This window comes from Scardinius erythrophthalmus (assembly GCF_964197995.2).
Source record: "Scardinius erythrophthalmus genome assembly, chromosome: 14".
NCBI lineage: Eukaryota > Metazoa > Chordata > Actinopteri > Cypriniformes > Leuciscidae > Scardinius > Scardinius erythrophthalmus.
In genome coordinates this window covers 18,662,937-18,677,570 of record NC_138234.1, presented here as the reverse complement: position 1 = coordinate 18,677,570, position 14,634 = coordinate 18,662,937, and the positions used below count along the sequence as shown (strand labels likewise).

General features: G+C 37.8%; 1 protein-coding gene across 1 annotated transcript in view; it reads left to right on the top strand.

Moving 5' to 3' along the window:
• Nucleotides 1-14,634, top strand: part of ahr2 (aryl hydrocarbon receptor 2) — a 64,128-nt gene that overhangs the window by 7,480 nt on the left and 42,014 nt on the right. The window contains exon 2 of the mRNA XM_081385166.1: nt 7,697-7,884. Within this exon, the coding sequence (XP_081241292.1) occupies nt 7,697-7,884 (188 nt within the window). The remainder of the gene's footprint in view (nt 1-7,696; nt 7,885-14,634) is intronic.

Below are 14,634 nucleotides of genomic sequence, written 5' to 3'. Positions count from 1 at the left end.
AATATCAATTATTTGTATTGCAATGTCTATTTCTAATATTCTTTCACAAGTGGGATAGCTTTATTTATTCTATTGAAATAAAAAAAAGGGATTTGAGGATTTTGGGTTAGGCTGGTTAGTGTTCAATCTTGGTGTTTGGAGTGTGAGACAAAGGTACTGACAACTAAATGCTGAAAGACTAAAACACACAGGAGTCATGTGTGGAGTAGGTTTAAAAGTATTTACTGATTAAAACTGTTACATTAAGTAGCAATTTGTACCAAAAAAAAACAAAAAAAAACGAAACAGACAAACAGATTACAATTCAGGGTGATAGCTAATTTCTGTAATAATGTTTATACAATTTGTTTAGCTGTTTCGGAATCACTGCTGCTGTCGCTGCTCTAGTGTTTCAGCATGCTGTATCACACTACACCCCTGGCAGCGGCATCCTATGTAGCAGGAGCAGTTCTTCTGACAACCTTTAACCAGAGATGGGCACAAATACATCAAAAAGTATTTAATTAAAATACAAGTAATTTGTAATTTGAAAATACAAAAATATATTTTTTACAGTCTTCTGTAGTGTAAGTGTGGCGTTAGGTACGTGTAAGAGTCTAGAATATTGCAATATTATTGTTTATTGCAGAAGATGCGCTTTTAACGTACATGTTGCCACATACTGTCATAATAAAAGATAATTACGCATATAACACTATATTTGTATTATTTAGACAAAAACTAGTTAACGCTGCTGTGAGCGTGTTTCTAATAGCGCGGCTGTGACAAAGTTGACAACTTTCTTTCTTCCGACTGCCATTATCTATTTTTTTACTCTTTTTGAAAGTTGTGAAAACACTGTTGTGGCGTTTTTCTTTTGCTATTTGAGCAAATTGGAACACAAAAATATATATTTAATGTAGTCTTTCATTCACTGCTATAGAAGTTAACCCAACTATGATGCCTTACACTTCTGAGAAACCCAGAAATGTGAACAGGGTCAATAGGATGTGTCACATCATGTGATTTACTTGCCAAAAACTGTGATAGGCAATTTGGTAGTCCTATTTGTATTTTATGTCTATGGTCCTAGGGATAGTTCACCCAAAAAGGAAAATTAGCCCATGATTTACTTACCTGACGTCATCCTAGGTGTATATTACTTTCTTCTTTGAGAAGAATACAATCAGAGTTATATTAAAAAGTGTCCTGGCTCTTCCAAGCTTTATAATGACAGTCAATGGGTATATTTTTCATCAAAGTGCATCTGTCCATCATATGTGCATCTGTCCATCATAAAAGCGTATATATCCATCATAAAAGTACATCTATCCATCATAAAAGTGCATCTATCCATCATAAAAGTGCATCTGTCCATCATAAAAGCATATCTATCCATCATAAAAGTGCATGTGTCAATCATAAAAGTGCATCTATCCATCATAAAAGTGCATCTATCCATCATAAAAGTGCATCCATCCATCATAAAAGTGCATCTGTCCATCATAAAAGTGCATCTGTCCATCATAAAAGCATATCTATCCATCATAAAAGTGCATCTATCCATCATAAAAGTACATCTATCCATCACAAAAGTGCATCTGTCCATCATAAAAGCATATCTATCCATCATAAAAGCATATCTATCCATCATAAAAGTGCATCTATCCATCATAAAAGTACATCTATCCATCACAAAAGTGCATCTATCCATCATAAAAGTGCATCTATCCATCACAAAAGTGCATCTATCCATCATAAAAGTGCATCTGTCCATCATTAAAGTGCATCTGTCCATCATAAAAGTACATCTATCCATCACAAAAGTGCATCTATCCATCATAAAAGTGCATCTATCCATCACAAAAGTGCATCTATCCATCATAAAAGTGCATCTATCCATCATAAAAGTGCATGTGCCAATCATAAAAGTGCGTCTATCCATCATAAAAGTGCATCTATCCATCATAAAAGTACATCTATCCATCATAAAAGTGCATCTATCCATCATAAAAGTACATCTATCCATCATAAAAGTGCATCTATTCATCATAAAAGTACATCTATCCATCATAAAAGTGCATCTATCCATCATAAAAGTGCATCTGTCCATCATAAAAGTGCATCTATCCATCATAAAAGTGCATCTGTCCATCATAAAAGTACATCTATGATGGATAGACACACTTTTATGATAGATAGACACTTTTATGATGGACAGATGCTCTTTTATGATGGACAGATGCACTTTTATGATGGATAGATGCACTTTTATGATGGATAGATGTACTTTTATGATGAATAGATGCACTTTTATGATGGACAGATGCACTTTTATGATGGATAGATGCATTTTAATGATGGATAGACGCACTTTTATGATGGACACATGCACTTTTATGATGGATAGATGCACTTTTATAATGGACAGATGCTCTTTTATGATGGATAGATGCACTTTTATGATGGACAGATGCACTTTTATGATGGATAGATGCACTTTAATGATGGATAGACGTACTTTTATGATGGACACATGCACTTTTATGATGGATAGATGCACTTTTATGATGGACAGATGCACTTTTATGATGGATAGATGCACTTTTATGATGGATAGATGCACTTTTATGATGGATATATACGCTTTTATGATGGACAGATGCACATATGATGGACAGATGCACTTTGATGAAAAATATACCCATTGACTGTCATTATAAAGCTTGGAAGAGCCAGGACACTTTTTAATATAACTCTGATTGTATTCTTCTCAAAGAAGAAAGTAATATACACCTAGGATGACGTCAGGTAAGTAAATCATGGGCTAATTTTCCTTTTTGGGTGAACTATCCCTAGGACCATAGACATAAAATACAAATAGGACTACCAAATTGCCTATCACAGTTTTTGGCAAGTAAATCACGTGATGTGACACATCCTATTGACCCTGTTCACATTTCTGGGTTTCTCAGAAGTGTAAGGCATCATAGTTGGGTTAACTTCTATAGCAGTGAATGAAAGACTACATTAAATATATATTTTTGTGTTCCAATTTGCTCAAATAGCAAAAGAAAAACGCCACAACAGTGTTTTCACAACTTTCAAAAAGAGTAAAAAAATAGATAATGGCAGTCGGAAGAAAGAAAGTTGTCAACTTTGTCACAGCCGCGCTATTAGAAACACGCTCACAGCAGCGTTAACTAATTTTTGTCTAAATAATACAAATATAGTGTTATATGCGTAATTATCTTTTATTATGACAGTATGTGGCAACATGTACGTTAAAAGCGCATCTTCTGCACTAAACAATAATATTGCAATATTCTAGACTCTTACATGTACCTAACGCCACACTTACACTACAGAAGACTGTAAAAAATATATTTTTGTATTTTCAAATTACAAATTACTTGTATTTTAATTAAATACTTTTTGATGTATTTGTGCCCATCTCTGGTTAAAGGTTGTCAGAAGAACTGCTCCTGCTACATAGGATGCCGCTGCCAGGGGTGTAGTGTGATACAGCATGCTGAAACACTAGAGCAGCGACAGCAGCAGTGATTCCGAAACAGCTAAACAAATTGTATAAACATTATTACAGAAATTAGCTATCACCCTGAATTGTAATCTGTTTGTCTGTTTCGTTTTTTTTTTTTTTTTTTTTGGTACAAATTGCTACTTAATGTAACAGTTTTAATCAGTAAATACTTTTAAACCTACTCCACACATGACTCCTGTGTGTTTTAGTCTTTCAGCATACCTTTGTCTCACACTCCAAACACCTGGATTGAACAGTAACCAGCCTAACCCAAAATCCTCAAATCCCTTTTTTTTATTTCAATAGAATAAATAAAGCTATCCCACTTGTGAAAGAATATTAGAAATAGACATTGCAATACAAATAATTGATATTGCATAAATATGCAAACGATATACTGTACATACAGAAACAGAGCAGTATACAATTAACACAGTTATTGGTAAACTTCTTTCTTGGATCTTGTTTGAATTGACAGGCTATTATAGGCTTGACATTGAATTCCCTCTAAATGTGTTATGGGCCATGAGGACTGTCTGGTTAGTAAAAAAAAATCAAAATATGATTTCATCCAGTAAAAGTTAACTTTACATGGTAATTTGTTTATTGTAACAACAACAAAGGGAAAAGAATGCTACCGATTACAAATGGAATGTTCAATATTTTTTTCTCTTTTTTTTGCCCACCTATGAACTAAGAGGCATTGTTAACTCTTACATTCTAATTACATGTACAATCAAGGCATCAGATGAAAGCTTATCTTCCACTCTTTCTAAAGGTGTGCTCAGTTTGTTTCTAGCATAAAGTATCAGGAAGATATGGCTCACGATTCATGAATATAATTAAACCGTTTTAGCATGTTTGGGTGATTCTGGGAGTTAAAGCCGAATTTGAGGTAACATTGTTTTGACCCTAATTACAAGTTTCCAGCAGCTTGTTGACCGGGTTGGCCACCCAGGTTGTGATCCTCAGACATCATAGATTTCATTTTTATATGACAACCTTTTACAGCAGCCCATGTCTGATTTCCTAAAAAACAGGTGTTTTGCCCCCTGGGTATGAGTTCTTGATCCAAACCAGATGTGGTTGAGCTCAGCTGAGGTTATCGGGTGGAATACAACCACTTTTGGCTGAATTCGCCCTTTTCTTGCAGATCTCAAATCAGTTTTCTTCTGTTAAAAACACTACCATCAAAAGTTTGGACACACTTGACTGAATTTGTTTTTTATGATCTTCCAAGTATGATCTATATGTCATTTATTATTATTTACTAGTGTTTTATTGAGTTGTTTGAGATCATTTTAAAATGTTTTTTGGTTTCTACATAATTCCCATGCTAAATTTGTGATATTTACTGTTATTCTGATATGTGAAAAATACATTAATAGTCATGATAAAAGTTGGTCCAAACTTTTGACTCGTATGTCTACACACAATTGACTAGTAACAAGGACGTGGAGAAAAGAAGACAGCGATTTGCAGGAATGTACCAATTTCTCAAGATAGATTGCCGCATGCCTTCAGATTGTTCCTTCACGGTGTCCTCAGTAAACCCTTCGAGTGAATGCATTACTTGGAGACGGAAAAAAGCTGCTGTGCAACAATGACTGCAAACTTTACGAAACTGTCTTTCCAGTGCTTGAGTTTTCAGGCCGAGCGCCAAGTTTCAAAGGAAAGAGAGGTAAAATAAAGAATCGGTTGTATGTATAGAGAAGCAATGGGAGAGCGAAATACACTGAGAGATGTGTATTACAAGAAAACAAGCACAAAGAGACGAGTCTTCAGATGGTCCTCCGTGTATTGCAGGCAGCATGAGAAACTCTTTTGCATGTTAGGACCTGCTAAAGGAAAACAGTCATGATGTCATACCTCATGTGATTGGCCTGAAACACTTGTACACGAGAGGATAGAAGGAAGAATGAAAGATTTCAGATGTTCCCTTTTGAGTGATGTCTTCAATATAAAAAGAATTCCTCAGCAACCACAGTAAATTTTGGGAGGTCCAGATGATCAGAACTCCAGTCACTGGATCAGATGTGATTCATGAGGAGTGTTGAAACTCTATTTCCCGCGATAGGAGTTTCAGAACAAACAATCATGGACAATAGACTAATACAACGTGATTGCCAGTAGGAAGTTACGGTTAGTTGGTCTGTTGGTACTGGTAGTTTAGATATGGAAAAGAGACTTTGTTGTGATTATTTGACCATCATGATGGATCCACAAAGACTTCTATGACCTTGCTTTATTGTCACCATGTGTTTTTAATTTTGCTAAATTGTTAAAAGCAGGACTCGAATATATTTACTTGGTCTGGAGATGTTTTCACTGGCCTTATTATTAAATGTTTTATTTATTTTTTATTAACTTTTATATAGGCTTTTTTAAGACAAATAATTGTTATTATTTGTTTATTTATTGTCCGTTTGTCTTGTACATACATATCAATGTTTATAAAAAATAATATTTTTTCTTTATTATGTTTATATAGCTTTTACATGGACTTTTAATTTGCAATTATATGTGTAAATTATATAGATATCATATTATGTAACTCCATACAGGACTGTTGACAGGCATATTGAGATTCCAATTAAATTATTCCAATTGATGTAATCATTTAATTGGAAACATTTCAATCCAGGCAAACTGAGGGTACGTTTACACAACAGCGATGTACTAAAAATGGTAAAGCTTTTTCTTTGTACTGATGACAACCTTATGAAAATGATCCTCATTCACACAGACCTGCGAAAACGACTAAAACTATGTATTCTGCTGCCAGGCCAGTAGTTGGCGATGTCACTTTGTAAAGAAAGACTGCGCACATACGTATATTTTACGCATATAGACAATAATGGGATAGTTTTCAAACACTTGCACTTTGAAACCCGTTTTCAAAAGTTTGCATTTTTAGGCCCCCAAAACGTAGTTGTGTAAATGAACGGCCAAAACACATAAAAAGTTTTCCGTTTTTAGTTGAAAATGGTGTCGTGTAAACGACCCCTCAATTGACATTAGCATGAATGCTGCATGATTAGACAAGTGATGGGTTGTTCAGTCAAGGGCCAACGGGCCTTGAAAAACATCCATTTGGCGATCCAAAAATGGATAAATGGTTTTAGATAAGACTGAAGGTTGAAGTTTAATTTTGAAGACATTTGAGTACATTTTGACTGTAAACTGACGCATCTAGCTCAGAGATCACCGATAAAGACCATTCTAAAGAACAGAATCTCCTGAGAAATGAAATAGTAGGTGAATCAATGCGGCGCCAACAATGACGAGCCCTTCCATGTCATTCTAGAGAGCTGGAGCACAGGGCTGAAGGGGAAGGAAGGGGCTGAACGCGCTCTTTTGTCCCCACAGGCTCTTTTTTCGGAGGCTAGTTTTACTTTCTTTCTGGGAAAACATAATTAGGGTCCGGCTCGGATGGCTAGAGTTACCGCTCTTAGTCTTCTGGCCTGGCAGGCAATGAAAAGGCTGTATGAGTTTGAGTTACAGACATAGTTTTGATGGCCATGATTCCAGTAAGAGTCCTCAAGCTTAGATAATGGGTTTCATAATAGAGGATATACTGTTGATGTAGTACGGAATCAGTAAAACTGTTTTTTTTTTTTACATTTCTGATTTGACATTTAAAATGTTAAATCTACAAAGCCTGATGGTTACACTGTACAGCAAAAAAAAAAAAACTTGTTTGCTGAACATTTTGCATGTTACAAGCCAGCATTCAAAAGAAGCCATTGTGACTAAGACACTGTTCAGCTACCGAAATAATGCAAAAGACTGCTGTCTTTGTTTTAGTTTAGTTTCAACTTGGTATCAAAATACTGAGGTTGAATATCTAAGAAATTTTCACACATCACACTGTCTCAAAGCTCCTGAGACTGCCTGCACCCCTATTTATACATATTTATAGGTTGCTTTGTACCAAAACATATGATAAACCAGTTGTGATTTTTTTTTAATCCTTTGTGTATTATACACAGACACTCTTTCTTTGTAGGCTTTCATCTTCCTGAATTCTTCCCTTTGGACAATTTCAAAAAAATAATGTCACCTGCATTCCTTAAGATATGTAAACAACTAGATGCCACAATAATAATGGTTGTCCAAAGTAGCATCACAATCCATAGCAAGCAGTTTAACCCAAATTATTTCCTTTTCCTCCAGACCCAAACCACCACCACCCGATGGTATCAAATCCAACCCATCCAAGCGGCACAGAGACCGGCTGAACGGTGAATTGGACAAGCTGACCAACCTTCTTCCCTTCTCAGAAGACATCCGTGCACGGCTGGACAAACTGTCAGTGCTTCGACTAAGTGTTGGATACCTGAAAGTTAAGAGCTTCTTCAATGGTGAGATCACGACTTAGTCTTATTTTAGGCAGCCCTAAATCCTGAAATGCGTTTGTTAAGAACCAACTGACTTAAAGTACAGTAATGAGAAGACAGGAAATGATGTGGACAAGGGGGAAAAGGATCAGAAGATGTCACAAGCAGGACTGAAACTTGTGCAAGTATTACAGCTTACTGAGTCAGAATATGTGCGCTAAATGTTAAGCTTCCACTCAGATAAACGATCACTGATTAATCATTGCTTTCCAATGAATTTTAGTTAAATTAATTCATTTTATAAGTTCACTGTCACAATCATTGAGGTCCTTTCTACCAGGTTAAAGGCAAATGAAGCCAGAGGAAATGGCGTTTGTTGCACTTCCACAAATCACCCTTGATTACATGATTCATGTTTTTCAGACCAAATGTGTGAAAATGCTTCTCAGAATTATTCCGTCTTAGTCTTAGTGGTATTCTACCTTTATTCATTTATGTAGCATCTTGAGTAAATTTCGAATGAATCTGCTTGCTTACACAGTTTACCAGAAGGTCCATGTCACATGGATGATGTGCTAGAAACTTGTGACTTCAGCTGACATGTTTATTACTGTATCTCTGTGAAAACTTACAAGGCAGCTGAAAGATCACATGCTAGTCTTGTTTGAGTTCCTTAACTTTCTTGACATCATAAATTAGGCCTGTTTTTTCTTTCATTTTACTTTTTTTCTGACTTTGGAATAATATGCATAGAGTTTCTGAGGGCTTCAGATCTTCAGCCAATAAATGCTTGTTTGTTTGCATGTCTTTAGAAAAGGCTCACAAAAACATCTCAGCATGACCTTGCAAGGAGTGATGTAGGATCTTCTTGTGGAATTAATCAAGTTTCTAAGAATAATATAGAGGGGAAACCTCTCAACGGAAGGATAAATCAGAAGTTCCCAGAACAAGACCATCCATAATATCTGTCTAACAGACATTGGAGTTTATTTTCCATAGAAATTTAGTCATTAAATGATTGATTTTGAATTTTAGTCTGGGTTGTGAAGTGGTGTTGAAGGTAGACAGTGTAAAACGGCTTAATGATTTTTTAATGACTTATTTTTGCTTTGTTTTGCTAGTCAAAAAATTCGAAATATTCTTAAAACAAGATAACATTGTTTTTATCAATGATTCTCAGACATTTGAAATGAAAAATGAGACAGAAATACTAGTTGAGAATAGGATATTTTGCAGTGGAAAAAGCTGTTTTGCAGATGTAGTCAGTTCTGGCGAGATGGTAGGACGTCATAATTGTATTTTTTTTTTGTAACAATTGTGGCATTTGAATTTGACTAGCTTATCCACCTGTCAAAAATAGGTATCGCATTGTTTTCGGTAAACAGGTACACAGGAAGAAAAAAGCCCAGAGGACATGTGTTGCTGTCCTCTGCTATCATTTCTAGATGATTATAAAATGACGAGACATACCCTCATGTTTTTAACACACAATCTGGATGTAGTATTATATTTTGCTAACCCCTGATGGTGTTTTTTTTTTTTTTTATTAATTCAGAAAACATGTCTCAGGTCAGAGTTCTTTATCTTAGACTCTGTTATCTTGTTTTTTGAACATGATAGTGGCAGCAAGCATGTGTCTTTTCTTGAACTCTTTGCTGAGTAAGCGTGGCAGCTATGAGGTGCATGCAGAGAATTTCACTGTGAAAAGACAAAGGGCCTTATGAGAAATATTTTGGGAGTCATCTTGGCACCATCAGAGGGCAAGGAAGACAAACAGGCACGGTTTGGCATTAAGAGTGCTGAATCAGACAACATGGAGTTCCTGGCAACATCCTACCTTGTTCAGGGAACTTGCCCAGGCTGCATGGGGATTTGAGAGACTCATTAATAACTCAGTTTAGAGACGGGTGTTTTTGCAGGACAGAAGGTAACTAGTGTCATCTCAAAGGTCTCCGACCTGTCATAATTTCGTTGCCAGACTCGAACTTCCTTTTCCTTTGAAGAACTGGCCATGCATTGTGTGGAAATTCGTCAAGTCTTTTCATCCTTCTCCACCGCCGTTTTACATTTTTTATTTGAAATCGGCCCTCCAAACAAACGGACCACCATAGACATGACAGAGCCCCAAATGTGCCAGCCTGGTGCCCCCAGCTAAGCTTCCTTTTATTGTTCTACTAAAATAGCAGCAATTAGGAACCGGCATTTGGGGGAGAGTAGAAAAGCGATTGAGAACGAGACAGCGCAGGAAAAGAGAGCTAAGCATGAAGCAGACGGTCCACAAGAAGAGAGGTTATTTTTGACCTGCCCACAAGATTCACAGCTGCGCAGAGCACTTGTTGCTCTTAAAAGATCAAATAAAACGTGTCTCTTTGCATTTGCTTGTGTGCAATGTCCCTAGGAACCACAAGTGTGAAGCAGAGAAATGAGGGCGACATGAGGCCCTACAAGTAGACACCATGTCTGATGTTTCTGCAGTATATGCACCATAAATAAACTGTGACAGACAGGAAACACAAGGTATTGCGGTAAAACTGTGTAATTTCACAGGTTCTTTGAGCAAAATAGACGAGCGACAAATTGGGAGCATGTGGTAGACATATCCAAACAGAGGTGCTAGACAAGTGCCCTATTTCCTTCATTGCCCCCATCCTATCTGTCTTGTCGGCATTGCTTTGTTGTTTTTAACTTCTTATCTGCGTCGTGAGGTCCAGTTTTCTCTGCCTCTCTGTCAAAAGAATTTACATTTGGGTAGGGACTGGGTCATTTACTTCACTATCCATAATTAATTACTGTAATATCAGGAAATAACGTCTTGGGAACTCTCAAGCATTTTTGTGCAGTACAGTGGAGCTTGAAGTGGCCCAGTCCAAGCTATTTTCAATCCCTCTGCAACAGTATTAATTGGATCAAGGCTACGAGTACAGTAGCTCTTTTATCAGCTTGTCTATTTTCGTCACTAGCTGTGAAATGCAGAGAGGCGTGCCCAGGGCTACGGATTCCTCCAAGTCTGGCTTCTAGCAGGTCAGACACCGGCTTTGCAGAGAATGGATCCTCTGTTGACGTCCTCCCATCATCTGAAACCGTAGAGACAGAGGGAGATGGAAGGATCCAGAAGGTTGCATTGAGAAAAACCACAAGATTCGATCCCACGGTGAGATGCACAAATGGGACATTGTATGAACTGCGTTCCCAGCATGCACTGGGGCCAGGGCACCGTTGTGTATTGATGAGGGTCAGGTCTGGAGGAGTCGCTACATAGAATGGTCCTTGTCTGAAGTGTAATGTGGTGTGTCATTGGTCTAGCTAAGATTTGACCTTAGGGATGAATCAGTTGGCTTCAAAACTACTCTTGCGGCGCCCAGAGTATGATGGAAAGAGAGAGAGACAGAAATAAAGAATCATTGTTACTCATTTCTTCATCTTTGCCGTTTCAATGTTTAAACAAGTTTTTATGCCTCTACCCTAGGGTTGTCACGGTACCAAAATTTTAGTTCTTGATACCAATTTCAGTACCAGAGCAAAAACTGTGGTTATCACTGTCAATCATTGCAGTTTCTGATTCAATCATGCATTTAAATGTGGTTGTCAATCCAGAAACTTTGCAGTGTACTTAGCAGCATGAGAAACTTGTATTCAGATTGTGAAAGGGTCATAAACAAAGCATTTTGTTTCAAGCATCAACAAAGAGATTTCTGCACTCTCGCGAAAACTCCCGTTATAATAAAAAAGTGGTCCTAATTATACAATGAATCTCTTATTGACATTGTGTTTACACTTTGTTGGTTATAATGAAAGGATTCGCCAGCATATGGCGTGCGTTGGACAGAACAAAAAATGTTACGTTTCAACAGATATGATTGTTATTGGCTACTAGGGCTGGTCCAAATACCATTTTTTGAGCTGTGAAACTTCGGTAGTAATCAACACCGAATATTCGAAGCTTCGGATATTCGTGTTCTTCTCTCTAATAAAGGCAGGAATCAAAAGCATTTTGATTATGTCGAGAACCGTTCATCCAGTCGATTTCACATGTGGCAGGTGTGTTGCTGCAGTGTCGCATTTGGTGCAATATGCACAGAATAATATGGATAATATGTTCAGAATTAATAAACTTTTAATAAACTACAGAACAGCGCGAGCCGGAAGTGGCGCGCCTCATGTGGGCAGTAGGGCTGTGCCGGTAAACTTGACAACCGCATCACGGGTTTTGTATTATGTTTTGTGACCTGGTCACCCGATAGGCCTATGTCACACTTCCTGCTTCCGGAACGCGGAGTAGGGATTCAGAACTTCCGGTCAACAGTATTTCTCCATAAGGATTTAGATTATCAGCCATAATGTCTAAACCATCCGAGGTAGACTGACCAGGAGCTATGAGGTTGTGAAATGAAGGTTTTTGCTCCTGTAGAAGCTATAAGTTCGTATGAAATCAACCTTGTTTTAAGAAAAACATGTTTTATCCGCGATCTTATGAAAAAAAACTACACTACCCACAATCCTAAGCGTAGCAGCAACGTCTGCTGATTGGTCCAACTCGCTGTTACCATAGAAACGTTTACCTAACTGGCAAACGGCCCGCCGCTGTTGTTGTAGTGTACCGGGTTGCTCTGCGTCAAGACGTAGACAGCCATAACTTAGCTTTCACGCTTTTCCACTTGAGAGTTCTCATTTACCATCCGAACCACATCGTCATATGTGACTTCAGGCAGGTTGCGGAGAGATTTGGTCCAGCGGTATCTATCGGACTCCGCCATTGTAAAGAGCTAACCGGAAGAGCCGTATATCCCTACTAAAAGACGTACTTCCGGTCTTCAATTTTTTCGTGATATAGGCCTATTATCAGCGAATTTAACAATATTCCATTGGACATGGGATATCTTGTTTCTTTTCCCAAATCTTCACTCACGTCTCGCCTTTTTCGCAGGGGATTATAAACGTTTCTTCATTTGGTTCGCTTTTAATTTGTTACAGCGTTACAGCGTTTTTTTCTACTTAACCACAGTAAAAATTTGAATATAATAGGCCTGATAATTTTTTGCTTGCACATCAAATTCTATTTAACACAGTTTGTGCTTGTTATTATGTTAAGGCGTGTCAAGTTTATTTGTATAGCGCATTTCACACACGCTTGGGATTTAAGTTTCGTTTTCTCTGGCAGCACAAAAAAACATGAAGGTATTAGAAAAGTCTCTTTCCTGCTCGTGTCCCACATCCCTCTCAAAGCACAGAACGGTAGGCTATATGACGCATCTTTGTCGGGAAATATAAAATAAACGTTTTTAAATAATAATTTCAGTGTTTTACTGGCTGTAGTGTGGTGTTTCACTGATGGAAGTGCTCATATAAACACTCGCGTCGGTTTCAAAATGGAGGTTTAAGTTTAAATACAATTTAATGAATTCCCTTATATAGAATAAAACATACTGCTATAGGCTAAATTGAACAAGGTAACGTTAGGGTGGCTAGCGCAATTAGCGCAGCTCACATTTCAATAAACGTGACATGACGTCCCAGTAAAATCTCACGTTTGAGTTTTAACAAGCTCCTATATTTCGCAGTAGATTCATTTAGATTGACAATAACGGGTAAAAAGGCTAATACATTTTGTTTCTATTATTCTATTTTCCACAATGTCAAAGCAACGCAGCTTACCAAAATACTCAGGCATGCGCTTCTGTCCATACAAGCTCAAGCAGTTGTGCGCTCTTGACAGAGAATAGTACTCCAGTTGCAGGGAACACTTTAATAGGCTAAGAAGAAGCAAATATATCTACAGTATAACGAGGTTGGGTTCCTTCAACTGTCCATCCTATTAAAAACGGCTAGGCTATATAAGATAATTGTAAAAAAGAGTATTGTATTTCGCCAGATTTTATAGTGTACACATATTCAAGCGCAAATGAGAACCATTTCGAGGGGGGTGCCAGGTGTGCGAAAAAACACGAACAAAAAAAAAACACGAATATTCGAATACCAAAATTGAAACTCGAATACCAACCCACCGAACGAATATTCGAATATTCGGGTCCAGTCCAATTGGCTACAGTGCTGAACACTTGTAAAAACACGCATAGAAACCTTTGACGCTCAGAGAGCGCTCAAACAAACATGAGCAAGACTGTTTGAAAGCAGCGTCATTAAGCAGGCACCGAATATACCTGGTACTCTGTACTACCGGTACTGCAGAAATGCTGGTACTGTCAACTTTTTTAAGTACCGACTGGTACCAGTACGTTTGAGAACACTACTCTACCCTGTTCAAAGCGTTTAGCCTCGCCCTCGTTCTTGCTGCAAATTTCGTTGCGTTCTCTCTCAGTCTGTTTTTCTGAACTGAGTCTTATCTAAGTAGAGATCGCCACGTTCCTGACGGTAAATAGATGGCAGGGTGAGGGTGGTAGGGCTGAGGGAGGGAAGGGTTAGTGCTCTGAGCCCTGAGGCATTCCGGCACGCCATGGGGGCTCTGCAGGTAGTGGAGGCCTCAGACCACTTGGGGTCTCTCTCATTAAATCTGCCTTTTAAAGAAGTGGGAACTCATCTCTTTTTTTATCTTTCCCATAACACACTCAATTGTTCTACTTGGGTGGAACCTTGGTGGCTTTATCCATCAACTCATTTTCTTCCCCTTCAGATGTCTACAGTGTTAAGGATGTGTCCCATTTCAGAGGTGGCAAACTACACAGGCGATTTTAGTATCATGAAATTTAAATGTTACTTGAGTGGGAAAATGAGTCTTCCGCAAGACCACAAGTGTTGTATTATTTTGTTCAACATGAT